Here is a 21659-nt window from a genome sequence, read left to right on the forward strand (position 1 = left end):
GTATTGTTTAGGGACAAACGTGCAACACTGTTCTCCAATCATTTTACATACACCTCCCTGGTTGGCCAGAATCATGTCCAGTTCTAGTCTATTTTGTCTACTGGTTTGAGAGGTAGCATCCAATCGTTCAGCCATCCCCGTAAGTACTGTGTGGGTGTAATTAACAAATCATTGTTGATTATAGTAGATATAATTGATCCAGGCATTCTGCTTAGCATCAACAATAGCTGGGCCAAAAATGGGCAATAAATGCCACAGGCCATCATTCCTGTTTGATGTCTGGTATTCGTGGGGGACCCCTATTGGGACCCCAACAGGTTGGTGTGCATGTTATCTGTACCCTCGGACCAAGGAGCGTCACGGTTCTGCCGTCTCCTGGATTGGTACCGAGTCTCTGTGTCATGTGCAGCTCCCAGAAGTTGGTTAGCTATAACCTCAATAATAGGCAATGGTGGTATCAGACTGGCCAAAACACATGTGCAACGACAATTTCCTTTCAAAAATGGGGTCAACCGCCTGGCAGGTCCACACATCCACCATACATCAGCAACACCTCTAGTTAATAGTGGCATTAGTGATGCAGGTAGTAGTAGGGAGCCTCCCATAGTCTATACCCCTACCTGTACCAGTGATACAGCTGTAATATCCTCCATATGCCTTAACTCCCCACGGTACCTTCTGGGGAGGGACTTCTGGGAACACAAAACTCAGAGTTTTACACAAGGTTGAATTTGGCTTAAACTTTCCAATATACACATCCAACCTTCTCCATTACTTAGGGCAAATGGGTGAGCAGCCAGAATAGGTCTGGCATGTCCACATACGACACAGTCCTTTCTATTAAGTGTTTTGTAGGCCAACCACATATTCTCCCTTTCCTCATAACCAGTTTCAGTCCCCAATTGTTCACTATCTGAGATGTCTTTTATATTTATTATCTGTACTAGATTGGAGAGCTTAGGTGATGGCGTGGGACTTGGTCTTGAAGTGGTGGAGGAGGCCGGCTGAACCCCGGTCTGTTTTTATTTTTATTTTTGTGGATCCTTCACGGTAACCCCTAGTGGTCGACTTTCACTTATGGCCCGACTATGTGAGTCCTTTTAAAGCTTATTCTTCACTGTACATCTAGTCGATCAAATATCGACTAGTGCCAGACTGTGTGAACAAGTCTTTGACCTATTAATACTTAGATATCTTTACACCATGCCTTAGATTCTAAACAATTCCACATAAATTTAACAACAATTCACACTCACCCCAGTAATCCTGATCACAATTTAGATATTGGCTATAATACAATATACAGATTTTGATTAAACAGGCATCTGCTTACCTTATAGTTTCGAGCTCTTTGATCAGTTTCCTGGGTGAGTTGAACCTTGATCTCCTTCGGACAGGTCACCTCTCCTTCTGGAATCTTTCTCCCACCCGTCTCCTGTCTGATCAATTTCTATGGACCGAATTCAAAGGTGTCTTAACCATCCTCTGCTACCAAGTTTCTGTTAGTAAAACGTTTACTGGAGACAGGAGATCAAGTGGAGACATAGGACGAGGTGGATATTTGTATAATAAGGCCGTTTAATTACATGTAAAAATATCTTAGTACATCGTGCACACGGCCCCCTTCTGTCTGATTCGTATGGAATCGTCGGAAAAGAGAGCCCTCTAAACAGTACATGCAGATTATATAGGCAACAAGCAAAGTAGGTTGATCTTGTCGTCTGGCCTTCCGATTGGTCGATCTGGGTCGTGGGTAGTCCTGTTCGGCCTGATGTCGACATTTCATTGGCTTTTCACACAGTTCTTTGTCCTAGTCACATCCAAAGGCATCCTGCATGTGCGTTTGTTTTCACAGGCCCTATTCATGGGGGAGGGTTGAGTGTGTGGGTCTGTGGTTACTTAATAGGGTACAAAGTGTGGGGGTATAGTGGGGGATGGGTACATGTTGTGCCAAGTATAGCTTATGTTGAGAAGTGGTTAAAACAAGTTACCAGTATCTTATACAATTTCTTACAGCAGTAAATACGCTCAGATTTGAGGGCAACTCCGCAAGACCGATGCCATCGTCTTCACAAATACAAAGGGGGGAAAAAAAGTCCATATGCGTTGATTCAGTCCGTGTCGGCGTCATTTAAGAACCGCGGTCCATTCTGTGCCCGCGGAGTCAGACATTCCAAGCAGGAAGGTAAGCATAATTACAAGAAAACACATAATATCCATAACCAGAAATGTTCTTCAAAGAACACCTTGCAGTTGTAAAACTAGTTTTTGACTTATTCTCTCTTGGTTACTTTGCGATGTCTTGGCTGGCTAGAATAGAGCGACATTCGTACCACTACGCGTCATGACGAAGTTCATTCAATAGACAGATGTGGGCAAAAAGCAGAGTAGGGAGGACGAGCGCACGTTGTATTGTTATTACCAAAATACCACTATGTGTAACTGTGGGCTACTGTGTCATGTAGATTACCGCCATCTCGTGGTGTATTAAAAACCTCCACTCTTATTGCAGGCCTTGTTTCTCAAAGAAGTGTGTGGTGAGAGACAGCTCAAATACTGATGGAGGCAAAGAGCTACTTGGAGCTCTTCAGCACCTAGGATAGTTCTTACCAACGTCCAGTATATCAACGGGGCAAGTAGTGCACTAGCAAAGCAACACCCTTAAAAGAGTGACTCCTCAATGCACCATGCTCCTCCCATGGCTATAAATATCATTCATTCCAGTTGTTGATGCAGTTTCCTCCTTGACTTCACACTATAGAAGGCTGAGTGTCAGGTAGATGTTTGACAAGAGGCTTTATGTGTGAAGCTCCCTCCAAGCAAGCTCGTGAAACAGTCCTAAGTCAAATCTAAACCTAAGCGCATGGGAAGTAGATATTAGACGGAACGAGGTCAGCCATGTTGTCCAAAGGATCATGCTTAGTTTTCTGGAACATTAGCGAGGACAGAGCAACAGCCCGTTGATGGCTTCAGAACCTAGTCTTCATCTGCTTCGTGGTCAAGTGATGTTACAGCAGCTAATGCCACCCACCACACTTAAAACCTCACAGTTGCTCTGGATCTCAAATTGCTATGAACAAATAACTGACACATTTGGTGTACATCGTGAAAATGGGACACCTTGTGGTCATTTCTGTCACTGCAGTTGTATTCCACTAAAGCTGTCGATGGGGGTGGTATTGTGTAATATCTGGACGTTGGGAGGAACGATTGTTGCCCATTTACTGTAAAGGGAGTTAAATCATTCATTACACTCATGAAATGCCAATTACATTCCTTCCCTACCTCAGAGGGTGATGAGTTTCCTGAATAGTTGGACGAGTGATGTCCATAAATGGTTGTATGTCCTTGTAACTGTGTCCAGTCAGGGATGACTTTTGAGCATCAAACACTAAAGCTGGGCAGGCCCATTTCCCTGTACGGACCTAGCCTGGTGTAACCCCTTATAACAGGTTATAACATTAGATATGTTATCAATCTGAGAGTACAGTAGAGAGAATGTTTACCGGGTTACAGTATAATTATTATCTTCCTGATTATTGTTGCATGCAATAATATTTCTTTCCAATAAATTGTCCGTGGTTCACCTCTCTGTCTTTGCATGCTAACAGAGACCAGAGAGACCAGGCCCTACTGATATGATGGGCCCATCAATTATTGAAACTGTATTCCTTTCCCCTCGTCCCCCTCTTTTCCTTCATCTGCACAGGGTCAAGATGTGGAAGCCACTTTGGCCTGTTGGGATGGACCCAGGAATGTCCTGCAGACTAACAAAGATGTTATCAGGACCCCTAGACATGCTAGGGCAACTCTGCCTGATTATAAAAGGCTGGAGGCGAAAGGCTGTGAAAGGAGTTCGTGTCAGCTTGTTTCCTGACCAGGATACCAGGATATAAGGTGTGCTTAAGACTCAGTCAGCACTCTAGATGGTCAGAGGAGCTACGTCACCTCCTCTTTCCTAGTCCCCTCGCTCTTCCTTCTACCACCAGAGAATGCCTGGCATGTTTTATCGACAAGTAATCAAGTTGTATTCCCAGATCTCTAGTAATGCTGTACACCTCAGCGGCTCCTCAGCAGTGACAACATGTTAAGTACTTCACAATGTACACAATATCATTAGAACTAAGGCACAATTTGTTTGGCTCATCCGTTTCTCTCCAACCCTTCGAAAGGGGTCGCAGGTCAGGGTGTGGGCGTGTGCTCAAGGTCGCCAGGCTCTGATTGAACCAGGAAATGGCAAATTGCAGAGGAACTGGAGACTTCCTGAGCTGCTAGCGTTAGCAGCCAAACCCTGCCTGGACCGGACTGAAAGACTGAAAGTAGGAAAAGGTAGAAGTCAAGGTTAACGCACGGGACATGATGAGTTGTCTTTTCCACAAGTTCAGGAGGACTCGTTGAAATAACATGGAGTGATAAGAGACGGTTTTGTCCAACCACAGTGCCCTGTTTGGCCTGAAAAACGTATGTAATTAGACAGCTGCAGACAGTTTTCTTATTGGACTGCCATAACATTGTATGTGGATGGTGGTTCCAGTGTTTCCCATCCCATCCACTTTGTGTATATCACCAGGTATCACTGGGTGAATAGAACAAATGATACTAGCACACCTGGTGAAACCTTGTTTAACTAGTCCACTGAGTATTAAAGCTTCCCTCACGAGCCTAGTGCTGGTACTTAACACGTGCAACACATGGGGCGTGAGGACCTAGTTGGGAAACTGTAGACACAACTTGAACAGTGTAGTCTGGGTTCTCTGTCCGTCTGGGTCTTTTTTCTCTGTGCTTGGGTCTAGAGATCAGGGGGTTCATGTGTCCAGAGACCAGAGCTCTGGGGTCTATGTAGACAGACCAGGGTTACACAGCATGTCTTCCTGTAGAGGGTGGAACTTCCTCTTCACCAATTAGCAGCAGGCTTGTTTTTAGTGGGGTTAAGTGTACAAGCTCACTCTCTGCACGAAATGGTACTAAATCTTCCCATCCATCCATTTTGTGCAGAGAGTGTGTGGTGAAGGGCCCGAGGTAAGATGAGTAGTAGTTTTACTCACGCTTCAACACTGAACAGTATAAAAGCCTAAGAACACCATATTAATCCGAATGATTTTCTTTATATTTTGCACCATTCTGGGCACTGGAACGGCACGCTATTGTCCAGCCTTATCTCTAGACCTTGGCACTAGAGGGGCAGGAACAGACTGGCAAGGCTGGGTACAAAAGATAGAGGGAAAGGGAGGTAGGAAAAAGAGAAAGCGAGAGGGAAGGAGAAGGGGGGCTGAGAGAGAGAGAGGAGGGGGGCACCCAGGGACCGCCCTGGCTAAGCATGGGAGTGCACCAACACCCTCCACCCTCTCCCTCCATTTATCTGGCCCTGTGGGACCGGGTCTGCCACAGTCTCTCTGACCTCTCAGCTCCCAGATGGAACACGATGGGTCAACAGGGAGAAGACCTGGAGAGACCAGCATACACCTCACCCTAGCCACTGTATCAAGACATGCTTCAAGAAGTAGGTATGTTGCTTTATCTGACTTTTGGAAATCATTTGAAAATATATTTCAGATTTTTAAGTCAGATTTTTTTTTTTGGGGGGGGGGGGGTGCTTCTCCCTTTGCAGTATGTTGCACTGATTAAGTGGATAGAGGATCTTACAGACGCATCATCTTGAGTCAAGGTTTGCTATCATACAGCATTCTCTCTGTTTCTGTACTGTCATCCCTCTATTGAAACTAGTACTACAGCCTAAATCACTGTCCATTAACAGTACGTCGTGGTCGACTAAACCTGTGTTTTCCAACCCTGGTCCTCCAGTACCCCCAACGGTACCCATTTTTATTGGAACCCTGGACAAGCACACCTGATTCAACTTGTCAACTAATCATCAAGCCCTCAATAGGTTGATTGAGGTGTGTTTGTCCAGGGCTACCATGAAAATGTGTTCTGTTGGAGGAGGTACTGGAGGACCAGGGTTGGGAAACACTGGACTAAACTGAGCTGAATACCTGCCAGGGTGGTGTTGTGGTGTCGGTCTGGACAAAGAGATGAGACACAGGGATGAGCAAGAAACCATAAGAGGACTTTAGGGACCCAACCAGGACATACTGGAAAGGGGAGGAGAGGACACACATTTACAGTACATTCGGAAAGTATTCAGACCCCTTGACTTTTTCCATATTTTGTTACATTACAGCCTTATTCTAAAATGGATTCAATAATTTTTTTCTACACACAATAGCAGGTAATGACAAAGCAAAAACAGTTTGTTTTTTTACTTTGCAAATTTATAACAAATAAAAAAACAGAAATACCTCATTTACATAGGTATTCAGTCTTGAAATTGAGCTCAGGTGCATCCTGTTTCCATTGCTAATCCTTGAGATGTTTCTACACCTTGATTGGAGTCCAACTGACAGAGCTCCAGAGTTCCTCTGTGGAGATAGGAGAAACTTCCAGAAGGACAACCATCTCTGCAGCACTACACCAAATCAGGCCTTTTTGGTAGAGTGGTCAGACGGAAACCACTCCACAGTAAAAGGCATATGACAGCCTGCTTGGTGTTTGCCAAAAGAAGACACCTAAAGACTCAGACCATGAGAAACAAGATTCTCCGGTCGGATGAAACCAAGATTTAACTCTTTGGTCTGAATGCCAGGTGTCACATCTGGAGGAAACCTGGCACCATCCCTATGGTGAAGCATGATGGTGGCAGCATCATGCTGTGGGGATGTTTTTCAGCGGCAGGAATTGGGAAACTATTCAGGATCGAGGGAAAGATGAACGGAGCTAAGTACAGAAAGATTCTTGTTGAAAACCTGCTGCAGGGGGCTCAGGACCTCAAGACAACACATGAGTGGCTTCGGGACAAATCTCTGATTGTCATTGGGTGGCCCAGCCAGAACCAGGACTTGAACCCGATCGAACATCTCTGGAGAGACCTAAAAATAGCTGTGCAGTGACCACCCCATCCAAACTGACAAAGCTTGAGAGGATCTGCAAAGAAGAATGGGAGAAACTCCCCAAATACAGGTGTGCCAAGCTTGTAGCGTCATACCCAACAAGACTCAAGGCTGTAATCGCTGCCAAAGGTGCTTCAACAAAGTACTGAAAAGGGTCTTATGTAAAGGGTCTTATGTAATATTTCAACAACAAAAAATTGCAAACATTTCTAAAAAACAGTTTTTGCTTGTCATCATGGTGTATTGTGTAGATTTATGAAGGGGGGGGGGGGGGACTATTTCCTCCATTATAGAATGAGGCTGTAACGTAACAAAATGTGGAAACAAAATCAAAGACAAACAAATAGATGGGCAATGCAATGCAGGTCCAGAGTGTGAGTGAGATGGTAATAGTAAAGATTTTCAGTTTGAAATTATGACCGACCATAGTTCTCTGAAACATTAGAAGCTGTCTTTGTGTACAACAGCCAGAGGGTCTCTTTGTATGCTGTTTTTGTTGTGTGGTTGGTTTGTGGAGGTTGTTGTAGTGGAGTGACAGCCTTAGTTTCTTTTTTTTAAATTGTATCAAAAGCAGATGATTTCCGTTTGTAAAGCAGAGGACAGTTAGTCTGGCTAACACCTAATTCTTGAAGTCCTCCTGACTTCAGAGTCTGAAATAGCTCTTTGATATTGTTGGCACAATACGTTAATAATGAAGGGGGCTGTGCTTTTACTGGTTGCGTCTCCTCTGTGTCTTTCTCACTCAACCCACACACACAGCCCCTGAGCGCTACCCCCTTCCATTACAATGGTTGGATTTTCAAATCCAAACGATGAGAGGTCTCATTTGAGAGAACCAATCAAACCCGTCTCTCAATTTCTGAGCGAACATTGCATTAACAAACAGCCTCCTTTGCAGTATAGTGTGTCGCAGCTCTCCCTGTGCTGTGAGTCACGTGGGTCGCGTCAGGCTGGAAGACAATATCAATGCAGAAGTCACCACTGCAGTGCTGGGTGTCTGTGGGTTGTTGCTGTTCAGTTCAGATAGAGCAGTATCAGTGTTTCTCCTATATTAATTTAGCATTGGCAACAAACTAACTGTTCACTTATTAGTTCTCTGAAAATTAGATCCAAAAAACTCAACAACCGTGGGCTTTCTATCAACATTTGTTGCTGTGTCAATGAGCCAAGGTCCAGAACAGGTTAGGGCTTCATGTGTCAATGACATGTCAAGGTTGAAAGTACGGTGGGTGGAGGCTGACAGGAGGATGTGGAAGAAGGGTGGAGGAGATGTCCTGCTCAGAGAGAAAGAGAGAGCTCACCCGCTCCTCATCCTTCTCCTCCTCCCCTCCACTATCCCCAGACTAGCACAGGATGTTAGGGAGGAGGTAGAGTGTTCCACAGGGGAAAGGGACGAGACGGGGAGGTCAGGGTTGTTTTAGGGCGCTATCCCACGAAGGACCCACTCCTGCTGGAGATAAGAGCAGGAAAAAAGAGCTGAGCCTGAGCGAAGGCCCCAATTCTCTGTTGACCCAGAAGTGTTGTAGCCCTTATTCTGAGCTTCCCTCTCTCTCTTTCACTCTCCAATCCATTCCGTTCTCTATTACCTTTTCAACATCAATTATTTCATGACATGCATGTCAACAAAATATGGAAGCATTTGACTTACTAACTTATGCCTTCCGATGGCCCTAAAACCATGGGTGCCATCATCTTTATGCAGATTGGTGTTCTCACTCATACAGATACCTTGCCAATGTTGCAACTGCCTTGTATTTTGAGGCTCAAGGCCAATGGTAATATGTGTTTGTGTGGAGGGCTGGCATGATTCAAGTCTGTGAAGCCATGACTCACTGGGCACAAACTGGTTGAATCAACATTGTTTCAATGTAATTTGTCAAACTATTGTGATTGGAAAATACATTGGATTTGAAAAAGGTCATCAAGTGTTGTTTTGAGGGTGAATGTTCAACCACAGGATTATGTCATGGTAACCAATTTTCAACATAGTCAAACCTTGTATAAAATATGTTGAATTTGCACCTTTGAAACAAATCAAATCTTATTTGTTACATACACATGGTTAGCAGATGTTAATGCGAGTGTAGCGAAATGCTTGTGCTTCTAGTTCTGACAATGCAGTAATAACCAACGAGTAATCTAACCTAACAATTTCACAACAACTACCTTATACACACAAGTGTAAAGGGATGAAGAATATGTACATAAAAATATATGAATGAGTGATGGTACAGAACGGCATAGGCAAGATGCAGTAGATGGTATAGAGTACAGTATATACATGTGAGATGAGTAATGTATGGTGTGTAAACATTATATTAAGTGGCATTGTTTAAAGTGGCTAGTGATACATTTATTACATCAATTTTTCCATTATTATAGTGGCTGGAGTTGAGTCAGTATGTTGGCAGCAGCCAGTCAATATTAGTGGTGGCTGTTTAACAGTCTGATGGCCTTGAGATAAAGCAGGGACCGAGAGACTGAAAAAGCTTCTGATGCACCTGTACTGACCTCGCCTTCTGGATGATAGCGGGGTGAACAGGCAGTGGCTCGGGTGGTTGTTGTCCTTGATGATCTTTATGGCCTTCCTGTGACATCGGGTGGTGTAGGTGTCCTGGAGGGCAGGTAGTTTGCCCCCGGTGATGCGTTGTGCAGACCTCACTACCCTATGGAGAGCCTTATGGTTGTGGGCAGAGCAGTTGCCGTACCAGGCGGTGATACAGCCCGACAGGATGCCCTCGATTGTGCATCTGTAAAAGTTTGTGAGTGCTTTTGGTGACAAGCCACATTTCTTCAGCCTCCTGAGGCTGCTGCGCCTTCTTCACCACGCTATCTGTGTGGGTGGACCAATTCAATTTGTCTGTGATGTGTACGCCGAGGAACATAAAACTTACTACCTTCTCCACTACTGTCCCGTTGATGTGGATAGGGGGCTGCTCCCTCTGCTGTTTCCTGAAGTCCACGATCTCCTTTGTTTTGTTGACGTTGAGTGTGAGGTTATTTTCCTGACACCACACTCCGAGGGCCCTGACCTCCTCCCTATAAGCTGCCTCGTCGTTGTTGGTAATCAAGCCTACCACTGTAGTGTCGTCTGCAAACTTGATGATTGAGTTGGAGGCGTGCATTGCCACGCAGTCATGGGTGAACAGGGAGTACAGGAGAGGGCTCAGAACACACCGTTGTGGGGCCCCAGTGTTGAGGATCAGCAGGGTGGAGATGTTGTTACCTACCCTCACCACCTGGGGGCGGCCCGTCAGGAAGTCCAGTACCCAGTTGCACAGGGCAGGGTCGAGACCCAGGGTCTCGAGCTTGATGACGAGTTTGGAGGGTACTATGGTGTTAAATGCTGAGCTGTAGTCGATGAACAGCATTCTCACATAGGTATTCCTCTTGTCCAGATGGGTTAGGGCAGTGTGCAGTGTGTTTGCGATTGCGTCGTCTGTGGACCTATCGGGTCGGTAAGCAAATTGGACTGGGTCTAGGGTGTCAGGTAGGGTGGAGGTGATATGGTCCTTGACTAGTCTCTCAAAGCACTTCATGATGACGGAAGTGAGTGCTACGGGGCGGTAGTCGTTTAGCTCAGTTACCTTAGACAACGTGAGATTTTCAATGTTATATCCACTAGCAGAAAAAAACTATAGGTTGGGCAGCACCTCCTACTGGAGAGTTGATCTAGCTACAGCTATCCCTTTGGTCTCCCATCCAGGATTTAAACCAAGCCCAGCCCTAGTTAGCTTTGACATTTGTCACTGACTACTACCAATGTGTTAACGTGAGAATGATTATTGAGAGATCTCCACTTAATAAGCAAATAGATTACGGGGCGGTAATTTTTGTTGACGTTGAGCAGCGCCTCTTCAACCTCAGGAGGCTGAAGAAATTCGGCTTGTCACCAAAAGCACTCACAAACTTCTACAGATGCACAATCGAGAGCATCCTGTCGGGCTGTATCACCGCCTGGTACGGCAACTGCTCCGCCCACAACCGTAAGGCTCTCCAGAGGGTAGTGAGGTCTGCAGAACGCATCACCAGGGGCAAACTACCTGCCCTCCAGGACACCTACACCACCCGATGTCACAGGAAGGCCATAAAGATCATCAAGGACAACAACCACCCAAGCCACTGCCTGTTCACCCCGCTATCATCCAGAAGGCGAGGTCAGTACAGGTGCATCAAAGCAGGGACCGAGAGACTGAAAAACAGCTTCTATCTCAAGGCCATCAGACTGTTAAACAGCCACCACTAACATTTAGCGGCCGCTGCCAACATACTGACTCAACTCCAGCCACTTTAAAAATGGGAATTGATGGAAATTATGTAAAAATGTACCACTAGCCACTTTAAGCAATGCCACTTAATACAATGTTTACATACCCTACATTACCCATCTCATATGTATATATACTGTACTCTATATCATCTACTGCATCTTGCCATCTTTATGCAATACATGTACCACTAGCCACTTTAAACTATGCCACTTTATGTTTACATACCCTACAGTACTCATCTCATATGTATATACCGTACTCTATACCATCTACTGCATCTGCCATGCCGTTCTGTACCACCACTCATTCATATATCTTTATGTACATATTCTTTATCCCTTTACACTTGTGTGTGTGTGTAAGGTAGTAGTGTGGAATTGTTAGGTTAGATTACCGTTGGTTATTACTGCATTGTCGGAACTAGAAGCACAAGCATTTCGCTACACTCGCATTAACATCTGCTAACCATGTGTATGTGACTAATAAAATTTGATTTGATTTGATTTGATTTGATTCACAGTTGCTATCGAAGTCATTCCAAAGGGTAGGTTTAACAAAGCAAATGAAATGTAAGTCATACACTATATCATCAATGATACTATTTAGGCCTATATAGCATTTGTGAAGTCATTAACAGGTATTATTTCAATTCAACTCAGGGTTTAACAAAAAATATACAACGGGTCGGTCTAATCCTGAATGCCGATTGGTTAAAACCGCATTCCAGCCGGTGTCTATTCCACAAGTTACCATCGGTTAAATCTATGACATTAAAATACATATTTAAATCTGTTCCATCTGACTGAGCAATCCACTGTCTCATCAGCACAGCCAGGCAATTTATAAACTTGATCTCCACTATAAAAAGCATCTAGATTCTAGACATTATCTCACATTATCTCATTTCTTTTAGACTAACATTTCATTTTCAACAGCTGAGAATTGTTTAAACCTTGTTCTCTGTCTCTCCGACGTTTGCAACATTGTTTCAATATTGAAATTCGATCTCCTGCTGTCCCATAGTAATGAACGTGTTCGAGAGTCGGGACGAGACAGACAGACTGACAGGCAGGCAGCATTTCTCAGCCAGTCGAAATCATGAATCAGCTGGCATCATTTTTATGGATATATATATTTAAAAAATATATATATTGAAATAATGTACATTGAAACGCAGCTAATTTGCAGTCTTTCCAGCTTCAGTTTGTAGTGATTGTGTTACTGTAGCTGTGTTGTTAACTAGCTCCTCTGAACAACAGGGTCCTGATAAGTGAGCACATTTTCTATGCCAGGCGAAATCGTGCCTCATTAGCTCATTGTTATAAATGTATCCAAATAATTGTCACTAGAAAACAGCTTTAACAAATGCAAATGCAGCTACTTTTCTGTTATTCTGGCTGCAATTTTTGACGTGACTGTAAATTAGCCGTAGTTGGCTGGCTAGCAAGCAAGAGATAAGAACGTAGCCAGCCATTATCGTGATTGAACACTTAGAACGAACAACTGGGTCGCGTCCATAGATACAGAACTAAAAGACTGAACGACTGGGTCGCGTCCATAGATACAGAACTAAAAGACAATAACTGGGTCGCGTCTCTAGCAACCTTCGATTTGTGCAAGGATAAAATAGTATGAATATATTCATCTAAATAACGTTTTTAATGAAAATATGTCAATCATTATTTGAATATGTTGGTAACCCTTTGTATAAAAGTGATAATGCCCTCGAAGCCGGTGTTTGGAGAATAAACTCAGGAAAAAAAGAAACGTCCCTTTTTCAGGACCCTGTCTTTCAAAGATAATTCGTAAAAATCCAAATAACTTCACAGATCTTCATTGTAAAGGGTTTAAACACTGTTTCCCATGCTTGTTCAATGAACCTTTAACAATTAATGAACATGCACCTGTGGAGCGGTCGTTAAGACAATAACAGCTTACAGACGGTAGGCAGTTAAGGTCACAGTTATGAAAACTTAGGACACTGAAGAGGCCTTTCTACTGACTCTGAAAAACTCCAAAAGAAAGATGCCCAGGGTCCCTGCTCATCTGCGTGAACGTGCCTTAGGCATGCTGCAAGGAGGCATGAGGACTGCAGATGTGGCCAAGGCAATAAATTGCAATAAATGTCCGTACTGTGAGACGCCTAAGACAGTGCTACAGGACGGACAGCTGATTGTCCTCGCTGTGGCAGATCACGTGTAACAACACCTCCACAGGATCGGTACATCTGAACATCACACCTGTGGGACAGGTACAGGATGGCAACAACAACTGCCCGAGTTACACCAGAAACGCACAAATTCCTCCATCAGTGCTCAGACTGTCCGCAATAGGCTGAGAGAGGCTGGACTGAGTGCTTGTAGGGCTGTTGTAAGGCAGGTCCTCACCAGACATCACTGGCAACAACGTCGCCTATGGGCACAAACCCACTGTCGCTGGACCAGACAGGACTGGCAAAAAGTGCTCTTCTCTGACGAGTCGCAGTGTTGTCTCTCCAGGGGTGATGGTCGGATTCGTGTTTATCGTCGAAGGAATGAGCGTTACACCGAGGCCTGTACTCTGGAGCGGGATCGATTTGGAGGTGGAGGGTCCGTCATGGTTTGGGACGGTGTGTCACAGCATCATCGGACTGCGCTTGTTGTCATTCAGGCAATCTCAACGCTGTGCGTTACAGGGAAGACATACTCCTCCCTCATGTGGTACCCTTCCTGCAGTCTCATCCTGACATGACCCTCCAGCATGACAATGCCACCAGCCATACTGCTCGTTCTGTGCGTGATTTCCTGCAAGACAGGAATGTCAGTGTTCTGCCATGGCCAGCGAAGAGCCCGGATCTCAATCTCATTGAGCACATCTGGGACCTGTTGGATTGGAGGGTGAGGGCTTGGGCCATTCCCCCCAGAAATGTCTGGGAACTTGCAGGTGCCTTGGTGGAAGAGTGGGGTAACATCTCACAGCAAAAACTGGCAAATCTGGTGCAGTCCATGAGGAGGAGATGCACTGCAGTACTTAATGCAGCTGATGGCCACACCAAATACTGACTGTTGCTTTTGATTTTGACACACCCTTTGTTCAGGGACACATTATTCCATTTCTGTTAGTCACATGTCTGTGGAACTTGTTCAGTTTATGTCTCAGTTGTTGAATCTTGTTATGTTCATACAAATATTTACACGTTAAGTTTGCTGAAAATAAACGCAGTTGACAGTGAGAGGACGTTTCTTTTTTTGCTGAGTTTATACACTGAGTATACCAAACATTAGGAGCACATTCCTAATATTGAGTTGCGCCTCCCTTTTTTGACCTCAGAACAGCCTCAATTTGTCAGGGATGCTGGCCTCCAATCCTTCCCACAGTTGTGTCAGGTTGGCTGGATGTCCTTTGGGTGTTGGACCATACCCAGCAGCGTTACAGTTCTTGACACAAACCAGTGCGTCTGGCACCTTCTACCATACCCCGTTCAAAGGCATTTAAATGTGGAAAGAGCAGGTGAAATTCATCAGATGTCTGGGTGGCTGGTTTCAGACGATCCCGCAGGTGAAGAAGCCGGCTGTGGAGTGTCAAGTCTACTCCCGCTCCCCCACTCCGGCTCTCGACGTCGCCGGTCTACTAACCCACATTACACCTGGCAGCCATCATATGGGCACACCTGCTCCCCATCGTTAAGCACACCTGGACTTCATCACCACCCTGATTACTCTCCCTTCATATATCCCTCAGTAAGCCTCAGTCATCAGGCAGTATTGGTTTTGGTTACGTTCAGTATGCTTCTCCTGTCTTGTATTAGCTTCATGATGATGATGATGATGATTATTAAACTCACCTTCTTCACCTGTTTCCTGACTCCCTGCGTATACGTTACATGGAGGTCCTGGGCTGGTGTGGTTATACGTGGTCTGCGGTTGTGATGCCAGTTGGGTGTACTGCCAAATTCTCTAAAATGTCGGAGGCGATTTATGATTCAATTAAATTCTCTGGCAGCAGCACTGGTGGACATTCCTACAGTCAGCATGTCAATTGCACACTCCCTCAAAACTTGAGACATCTGTGGCATTGTGTTGTGTGACAAAACTGCAAATTTTAGAGTGTTATTTTATTGTCCCCCAGCACAAGGTGCCCCTATGTAATGATCATGCTGTTTAAACAGCTTCTTAAAATGCCACACCTATCAGGTGGATGGGTTATCTTGGTAAAGGAGAAATGCTCACTAACAGTGATGTAAACAAATTTGCGCACAACATTTTAGAGAAATAAGCTTTTTGTGCATATGGAAGCTTTCTGGGATCTTTAATTTCAGCTCTTGAAACATGGGACCAACACTTTACATGTTGCGTTTATTTTTTTGCTCAGTATGTTTATATTCCGGATTCTGAAATTGCTGACCTCATCATGATTAAACCTTGTTTTTTTTCAGATTTCTCAGTTGTCTTGAAAGCTCCATAAATCCAGAGAATGACAGATTTGATGACAAAATTTTCCCACAAAGGACCGCCGCGCCACCTTCCTGTTCAAGTCAGCACAACAAGGTGAGTCCAAACATGTCTTGTATGCTGCTGCATAAATTATGTAATATGCCAGGGAGATATGTATTGTCACGTATACTCCCTCTCCGGCCTCTAGGTCATCAGGCTGCTGATTATCCCGCACACCTGTCACCATCGTCTTGCGCACCTGCGCCTCATGACACTCACCTGGACTTCATAATCTCCTTGATTATCTTCCCTATATCTGTCACTCCCTTGGTTCTTTCCTCAGGTGTTATTGACACTGTTTTCATGTCGGTGCGTTGTTTGTGTTACGTGTTTATTGTTTAATTTATTTATTAAAACACCCACTCCCTGAACTTGCTTTCTGACTCTCAGCGCACTTGTTACATGTATACTGTACCTAAGACAGTAATACTAAGTGTATGTTGTGTAGTAAGCTATTAGTAACCCATGTGCCTCACCCTAATAACTTGGTCCATTTACCCCTCCTAATTTCGCCTACTGTTCTGACTTGGTGGTGCACATGTAGCCTATAGTCTGTTTTAGAGAAATGTAATCGTTGAATATTGTAAGAGCTTTCATTATCTGCTTATATGCCCACTTTATTTATCCTACAGTTCTGACTTGGTGTACAGGGAGAATACTGTAAGAACGGCCCATGTTCTGAATTCTGCCGCTGTACATTTCAAAAGTACTGAACAAATAGTTATTGACTACATCCATTCTAGCTCACTCATTACGGTCTTAATCTAAATTACGGTTTGCCTCTTATCCACTCGTCGTCCCCTTATGCCATAGTTTGTACATCTCAATTGTCATTAGAAACCACATTTGTTTAAGCAAGTCAGCCATATCAGCTATGTTTTTTTTTTAAAGGCAGTAAATGAGGCTGAATGAACTGTTTTCGCTGCCAGACAAGGCCCCGCTGATAGCCAGGTGTAGCATTAGTCAGGTGTTGGGACTGCTGTTGGGACAGCTTCATGTAGGCCCTAGCAGTTTGTGGGCACCGTTTGTCACCATTATAGTGCAATTAATGGATTGTTTAGTGTTGTGTAGTGGCTTTGCTGACATGCATCCCATTTTTCTTTTTTTTAGTTTGCCCCACCAGAATTTACATGCTAAAATTGCCACTGTATTAATGCACTGTTGGAGCTAAAAACATAAGCATTTCGCTGCACCTGCACACTCCTTGACGTTTTCCACATTTTGTTGTGTTAGACTGAATTTAAAATTGATTACAGCAACATTTTTTGTAAATGGTCTACACACAAAGTACAAAGTGTCTTGAGTCAATAAGTATTCAACCCCTTTTTGGCAAGCCTAAATAAGTTCAGGAGTAAAAATATGCAAGTCATAATAAGTTGTAAGAACTCACTCTGTGTGCAATAGTGTTTAACATGATTATTGAATTACCACCTCATCTCTGTACCCCACACATACTATTATCTGTAGGGTCCCTCAGTGAGCAGTGCATTTTTAACACAGACTCAACCACAAAGACCACGGAGGTTTTCCAATGCCTCACAAGGGCACCTATTGGTAGATGGGTAAAAATTAAAAAAAGCAGACACTGAATATCCCTTTGAGCATGGTGAAGTTATTACACTTTGGATTTAGTCATTACAAAGATACAGGCGTATTTCCTCACTCAGTTGCAGTAGAGGAAGGAAACCGCTCAGGGACTTCACCATGAGGCCAACGGTGACTTTAAAACAGTTACATAGATTAATGGGTGTGATAGGAGAAAACTGAGGATGGATCAACAACATTGTAGTTACTCCACAAAACTAACTGACTGAGTGAAAAGAAGGAAGCCTGTACAAAAGAAAAAATATTTCAAAGGCAAAGAAATGTACTTTTGGTCCTGAATACAAAGTGTTATGTTGGCAAACCCAATAAAACACATTACTGTACCACTCTCCATATTTTCAAGCATAGTGGTGGCTGCATCATGTTATTATAAGGGCACAGGGCGAGACCCAGATGCAGACACGAGAGGCAGATGATTCGAGTCTCTGATATGTATTAGTAGCCAAGGGGCAGGCAAGAGAACGGTCGTGGACAGGCAAAAGATCATAACAAGGTCAGAGTCCAGGAGGTACAGAGTGGCAGGCAGGCTCCAGGTCAGGGCAGGCAGTATGGTCAGGCAGAAGGGTTCAGAGTCAGGGGAGGCAAGAGTCAAAACCGGGAGGACTAGCAAAAGAGAGATAAGAAAAAGCAGGAGCACGGGAAAAAACACACTGGTTGACAAGACAAACTGGCACAGAGAGACAGGAAACACAGGGATAAATACACCGGGGAAAATAAGCGACACCTGGAGGGGGTGGAGACAATAACAAGGACAGGTGAAACAGATCAGGGTGTGACAGTTATGGGTATGCTTGTAATCGTTAAAGACTGGGGAGTTTTTCAGGATAAAAATAAACGGGATGGAGCTAAGCTCAGGCAAAATCCTAGCTTTAAACCTGGTTCAGTGCTTTCCACCAGACACTGGGAGATGAATTCACCTTTCAGCAAGACAATAACCTAAAACACAAGGCCAAATCTACATTCGAGTTGCTTACCAAGATGACAGTGAATGTTCCTTAGTGGCCAAGTTACAGTTTTGACTTAAATCTGCTTGAAAATCTATGGCGAGACCTGAAAATGGTTGTCTAGGAATGATCAACGACCAATTTGACAGAGCTTGAACAATTCTGAAAAGTGGGCAAATGTTTCACAATCCAGGTTCGGAAAGCTCTTAGAGATTTACTCAGGAAGACTTACTGCTGTAATCGCTGCCAAAAGTGATTGTAACATATATTGACTCTGGTTTGAATACTTATCTCATCAAGATATATTAGTGTTTATTTTTATTTATTTTTTAATTACAAACATTTTAATTTTTCTTCCACTTTGACAATGTACAGTATTTTGTGTAGATTGTTGACAAAAAGTGTGAATTAAATCAATTTTAATCCTACTTTGTAACACCGCAGAATATGGAAAAAGTCAAGGGGTGTGAATACTTTCTGAAAGCCCTGTATCTCTATGCAACCAATAAAATGTGAATTGATTTGATAAACCGGTGTCCCCTCATTGCATTTGTTTGCCTTCTATCTGAACAGTTGAACATCTGCGATGCTCTTTGGAATTTCCGATAAAACAGCATTTCCCTGTCAATGTCCAGTGCTGAAGGTTACTTTACTATGAAACAGTTGAATAGAAGGAAACGCAAGTCACTGACTTTTTCCTCCCCAGAAGGTCACTTCCCTTTGACGCCTCAGCTCATCTGAATCTATCGGACGAGTCAAACCATTACGAGTTGTAGACTAAAATGGATACTTTGTTTTTCCTTATATTTATACTTTTTCGATGTACTTCGTCAAGTAAGTAGACAAATTTTTAAAATGTGAAGATGTCGGTTAATTTACTTGCTTATTATTAGAGTAATAACAACTTTCTTGTGCGTAGGCCTGAAGATATTTAACAACGGAAACGTTAGTTAATCCTTATCTATACAGGGAAGACAGTCAGTGAAAGAATGTTTGATTGAGGTAATTTCAAATATTATGATCAAAGTAGTCTCTCACTGTAACAATAAATAGTTCATTCTTTGGCAAAGAAAATATGTATTTCATTTTATATTGACCATCGTATACTATTTTACAGGTAGCCTAATATAATAAATACAATTTAAATTCACCCTGTAGGTTTGAGATGTGGATTATTAATTAATAATAAATTACGTCAATAACAAATTACTTTCACCAGTTTTATTTAGCAACACCTAAAGAAAATTCCTTGCGTAAACATGTAGCCTTTTTTAGGCGGTAGCTATTTGAGAAATGTTTGGATTTATGCATTTAAAAAAATGACATTACTAACCTGCTTTCAAAATAATAATAATGTGGCTCTTAATTCGTTTTTGGAACATTAGTTCTTCAGTCTTTCAATGATTGTTAGTCTCCACACCATTAATTCACCTTCAATTTGCATCTTCCATTTAGACAGTTTCCTTATTGTGCACACACCAAAGAAACTGTGCATGTCTACCCACAAATCGACCGTCATCCTTGGAAAATGCAATGTCGCCAGTCCCTATCAACAATGGGAATGGACGAACGATATGAAGTTACATCACACGCAATCATCGAAGTGTCTCTGGGCCAACACGAGCAATGCGATACCTATGCACGCTCGCCTGGTCTCAATCATCAACTGTGACAGCGCACATGCCTGGAAATGTTACGACAAACAAGGGACTTTCGGGTTAGCGGAGAAGCCCATGTACCTGAAGAAACAAGGTACACGCGTTGTGATTAGAGGAGATCCGAGGTATTCCAACTGGACAAAGCACGAAGAAGTCGACTCAGGAGGAGGACAGGTGATGACACATTTATGCTCGCGTAAAGGTGAGTGGTCTTTCGAGGAATTACCGGGCTATGCCCTCTGTGTTTAGCTACGTTCGTTTGCATTCAGCGAATTATTTATGTATTTATTTCGGCTATTTGAAATGTTTATAGCCTCATAGTCACAGTTATTTACTACCTTACATACATTACCAGTAATAGTAGCCTAGAACTGTATGGCTATTTAATATTTCCTCCACTGAAGTTTGATAAGAAAACATAATCTTGTAAAATGATAAGGCCCAATCACAGAATAGTATCCTATCTCTATGGGCCCAACAAACCCAATATGACTTAAATTACCAAGTTTTTCTTTACAGTAATTTAACCGATGGTAATTTTAAACCAGGGAAAACAGAATAATCACACAGACAAAATCCATAGCTAAATTACTCCACACCATGTCAATTTTGGACTTGTCTGACATTGGTTTGGTGTGAGTGCATGAGGAAAGGCAGAGGATGACACTCTTGATACTGACTTCCCTGCACATGGTTGTCAAGTTCTATCAGCCCACTCAGTCAGGAAGAACGTCAATGTTCTTCCTGTGACAATATGGCCATTCGGGGGACATATGAGTGTTTCTCAATGTCCCATTTGATGAAAAATACATGCCACAATGTAACTGGTATTGTTTAATGTTTATTTAGACAAAGTTTATTCAGGCCACCTGTTATTACAACCATGCATGAAACCAATAGGGGAGAGTGGGGTATGGTATTATTTCTCACAAAGATATCTACATATATTTCAGGATGTTGTGTATCCCTGGAAATAATCAGAATTTATGTAAATATTACTGTTTTGAAAACATAGCTTGTCCAAAAAAAAAGTGGTGTCTTGGCACAACTTAGCCTGGGTACTTTTTTTAACACTTATTTTTTAGTTCCAAGTCAGACTTTCAACACTTACAGAAATACAATTTAACTGTTTTTCAACCATTCCAGGGTTTTTCTTTATTTTAAAGAAAAACCCAGGAATGAGTAGGTCTGTCCAAACTTTTGAGTGGTACTGTATTCTCTGGGTAAATAATTAGGATGCAAAATGTTGGGATCACTGGTATTGGGGTAGAGGTAAACTCAGATCTATAGCGCAGTACTGAGCTCCAAAACCTTTGTATCTCAGCACATGCATGTTACATTTAACAAACAGGTCTGTGATATTAGGGTCGGTATCAGGTAAATTGAGCCACGGGACAGGGTAAGTTAAGCCACCTACAAATGTTTGTACTGAATGAAACATTTTTATTTTATTTAATCTTTATCTAAATAGGCAAGTCAGTTAAGAACAAATTCTTATTTACAATGACGGCCTAGCAAAAGGCCTCCTGCGGGGACGGGGACTGGGATTTAAAAATAAATAAATAAATAAAGGACAAAACACACATGACAAGAGAGACAACACAACACTACATAAAGAGAGACCTAAAACAACAACATAGCATGGCAGCAACACATGACAGCACAACATGGTTGCAACACAACATGGCAGCAGCATAAAACAGGGTACTGCTTAGCCGGCCCACAGGAATGGAATGGTCTACCATATCAAATGCTTTGGCCA

The 21659-nt window shown here is 43.1% G+C and overlaps 1 protein-coding gene and 1 long non-coding RNA gene across 4 annotated transcripts in view; both read left to right on the forward strand.

The window, feature by feature from the left end:
* The first annotated feature begins 5268 nt into the window (after nucleotides 1–5268).
* On the forward strand, nucleotides 5269–18769 carry LOC139540279 (uncharacterized). Of its 2 annotated transcripts, none has more exons than XR_011668147.1 (3): nucleotides 5269–5504; nucleotides 15633–15744; nucleotides 15839–18769. It is a non-coding gene; the product is annotated as an uncharacterized lncRNA (long non-coding RNA). The 2 variants fall into 2 exon arrangements; XR_011668148.1 differs by having other exon boundaries at nucleotides 5272–5500.
* A 155-nt stretch (nucleotides 18770–18924) lies between these two features.
* The window catches only part of LOC139540274 (receptor-type tyrosine-protein phosphatase beta-like), a 43318-nt gene continuing 40583 nt past the window's right edge, over nucleotides 18925–21659 (forward strand). For both annotated transcript variants that reach the window (XM_071343981.1, XM_071343982.1), the window contains exons 1-2: nucleotides 18925–19073; nucleotides 19695–20099. In XM_071343981.1, coding sequence (XP_071200082.1) covers nucleotides 19022–19073; nucleotides 19695–20099 — 457 coding nt within the window. In that variant the 5' untranslated portion in view covers nucleotides 18925–19021. The remainder of the gene's footprint in view (nucleotides 19074–19694; nucleotides 20100–21659) is intronic.

Source organism: Salvelinus alpinus, chromosome 15 (assembly GCF_045679555.1).
Source record: "Salvelinus alpinus chromosome 15, SLU_Salpinus.1, whole genome shotgun sequence".
NCBI lineage: Eukaryota > Metazoa > Chordata > Actinopteri > Salmoniformes > Salmonidae > Salvelinus > Salvelinus alpinus.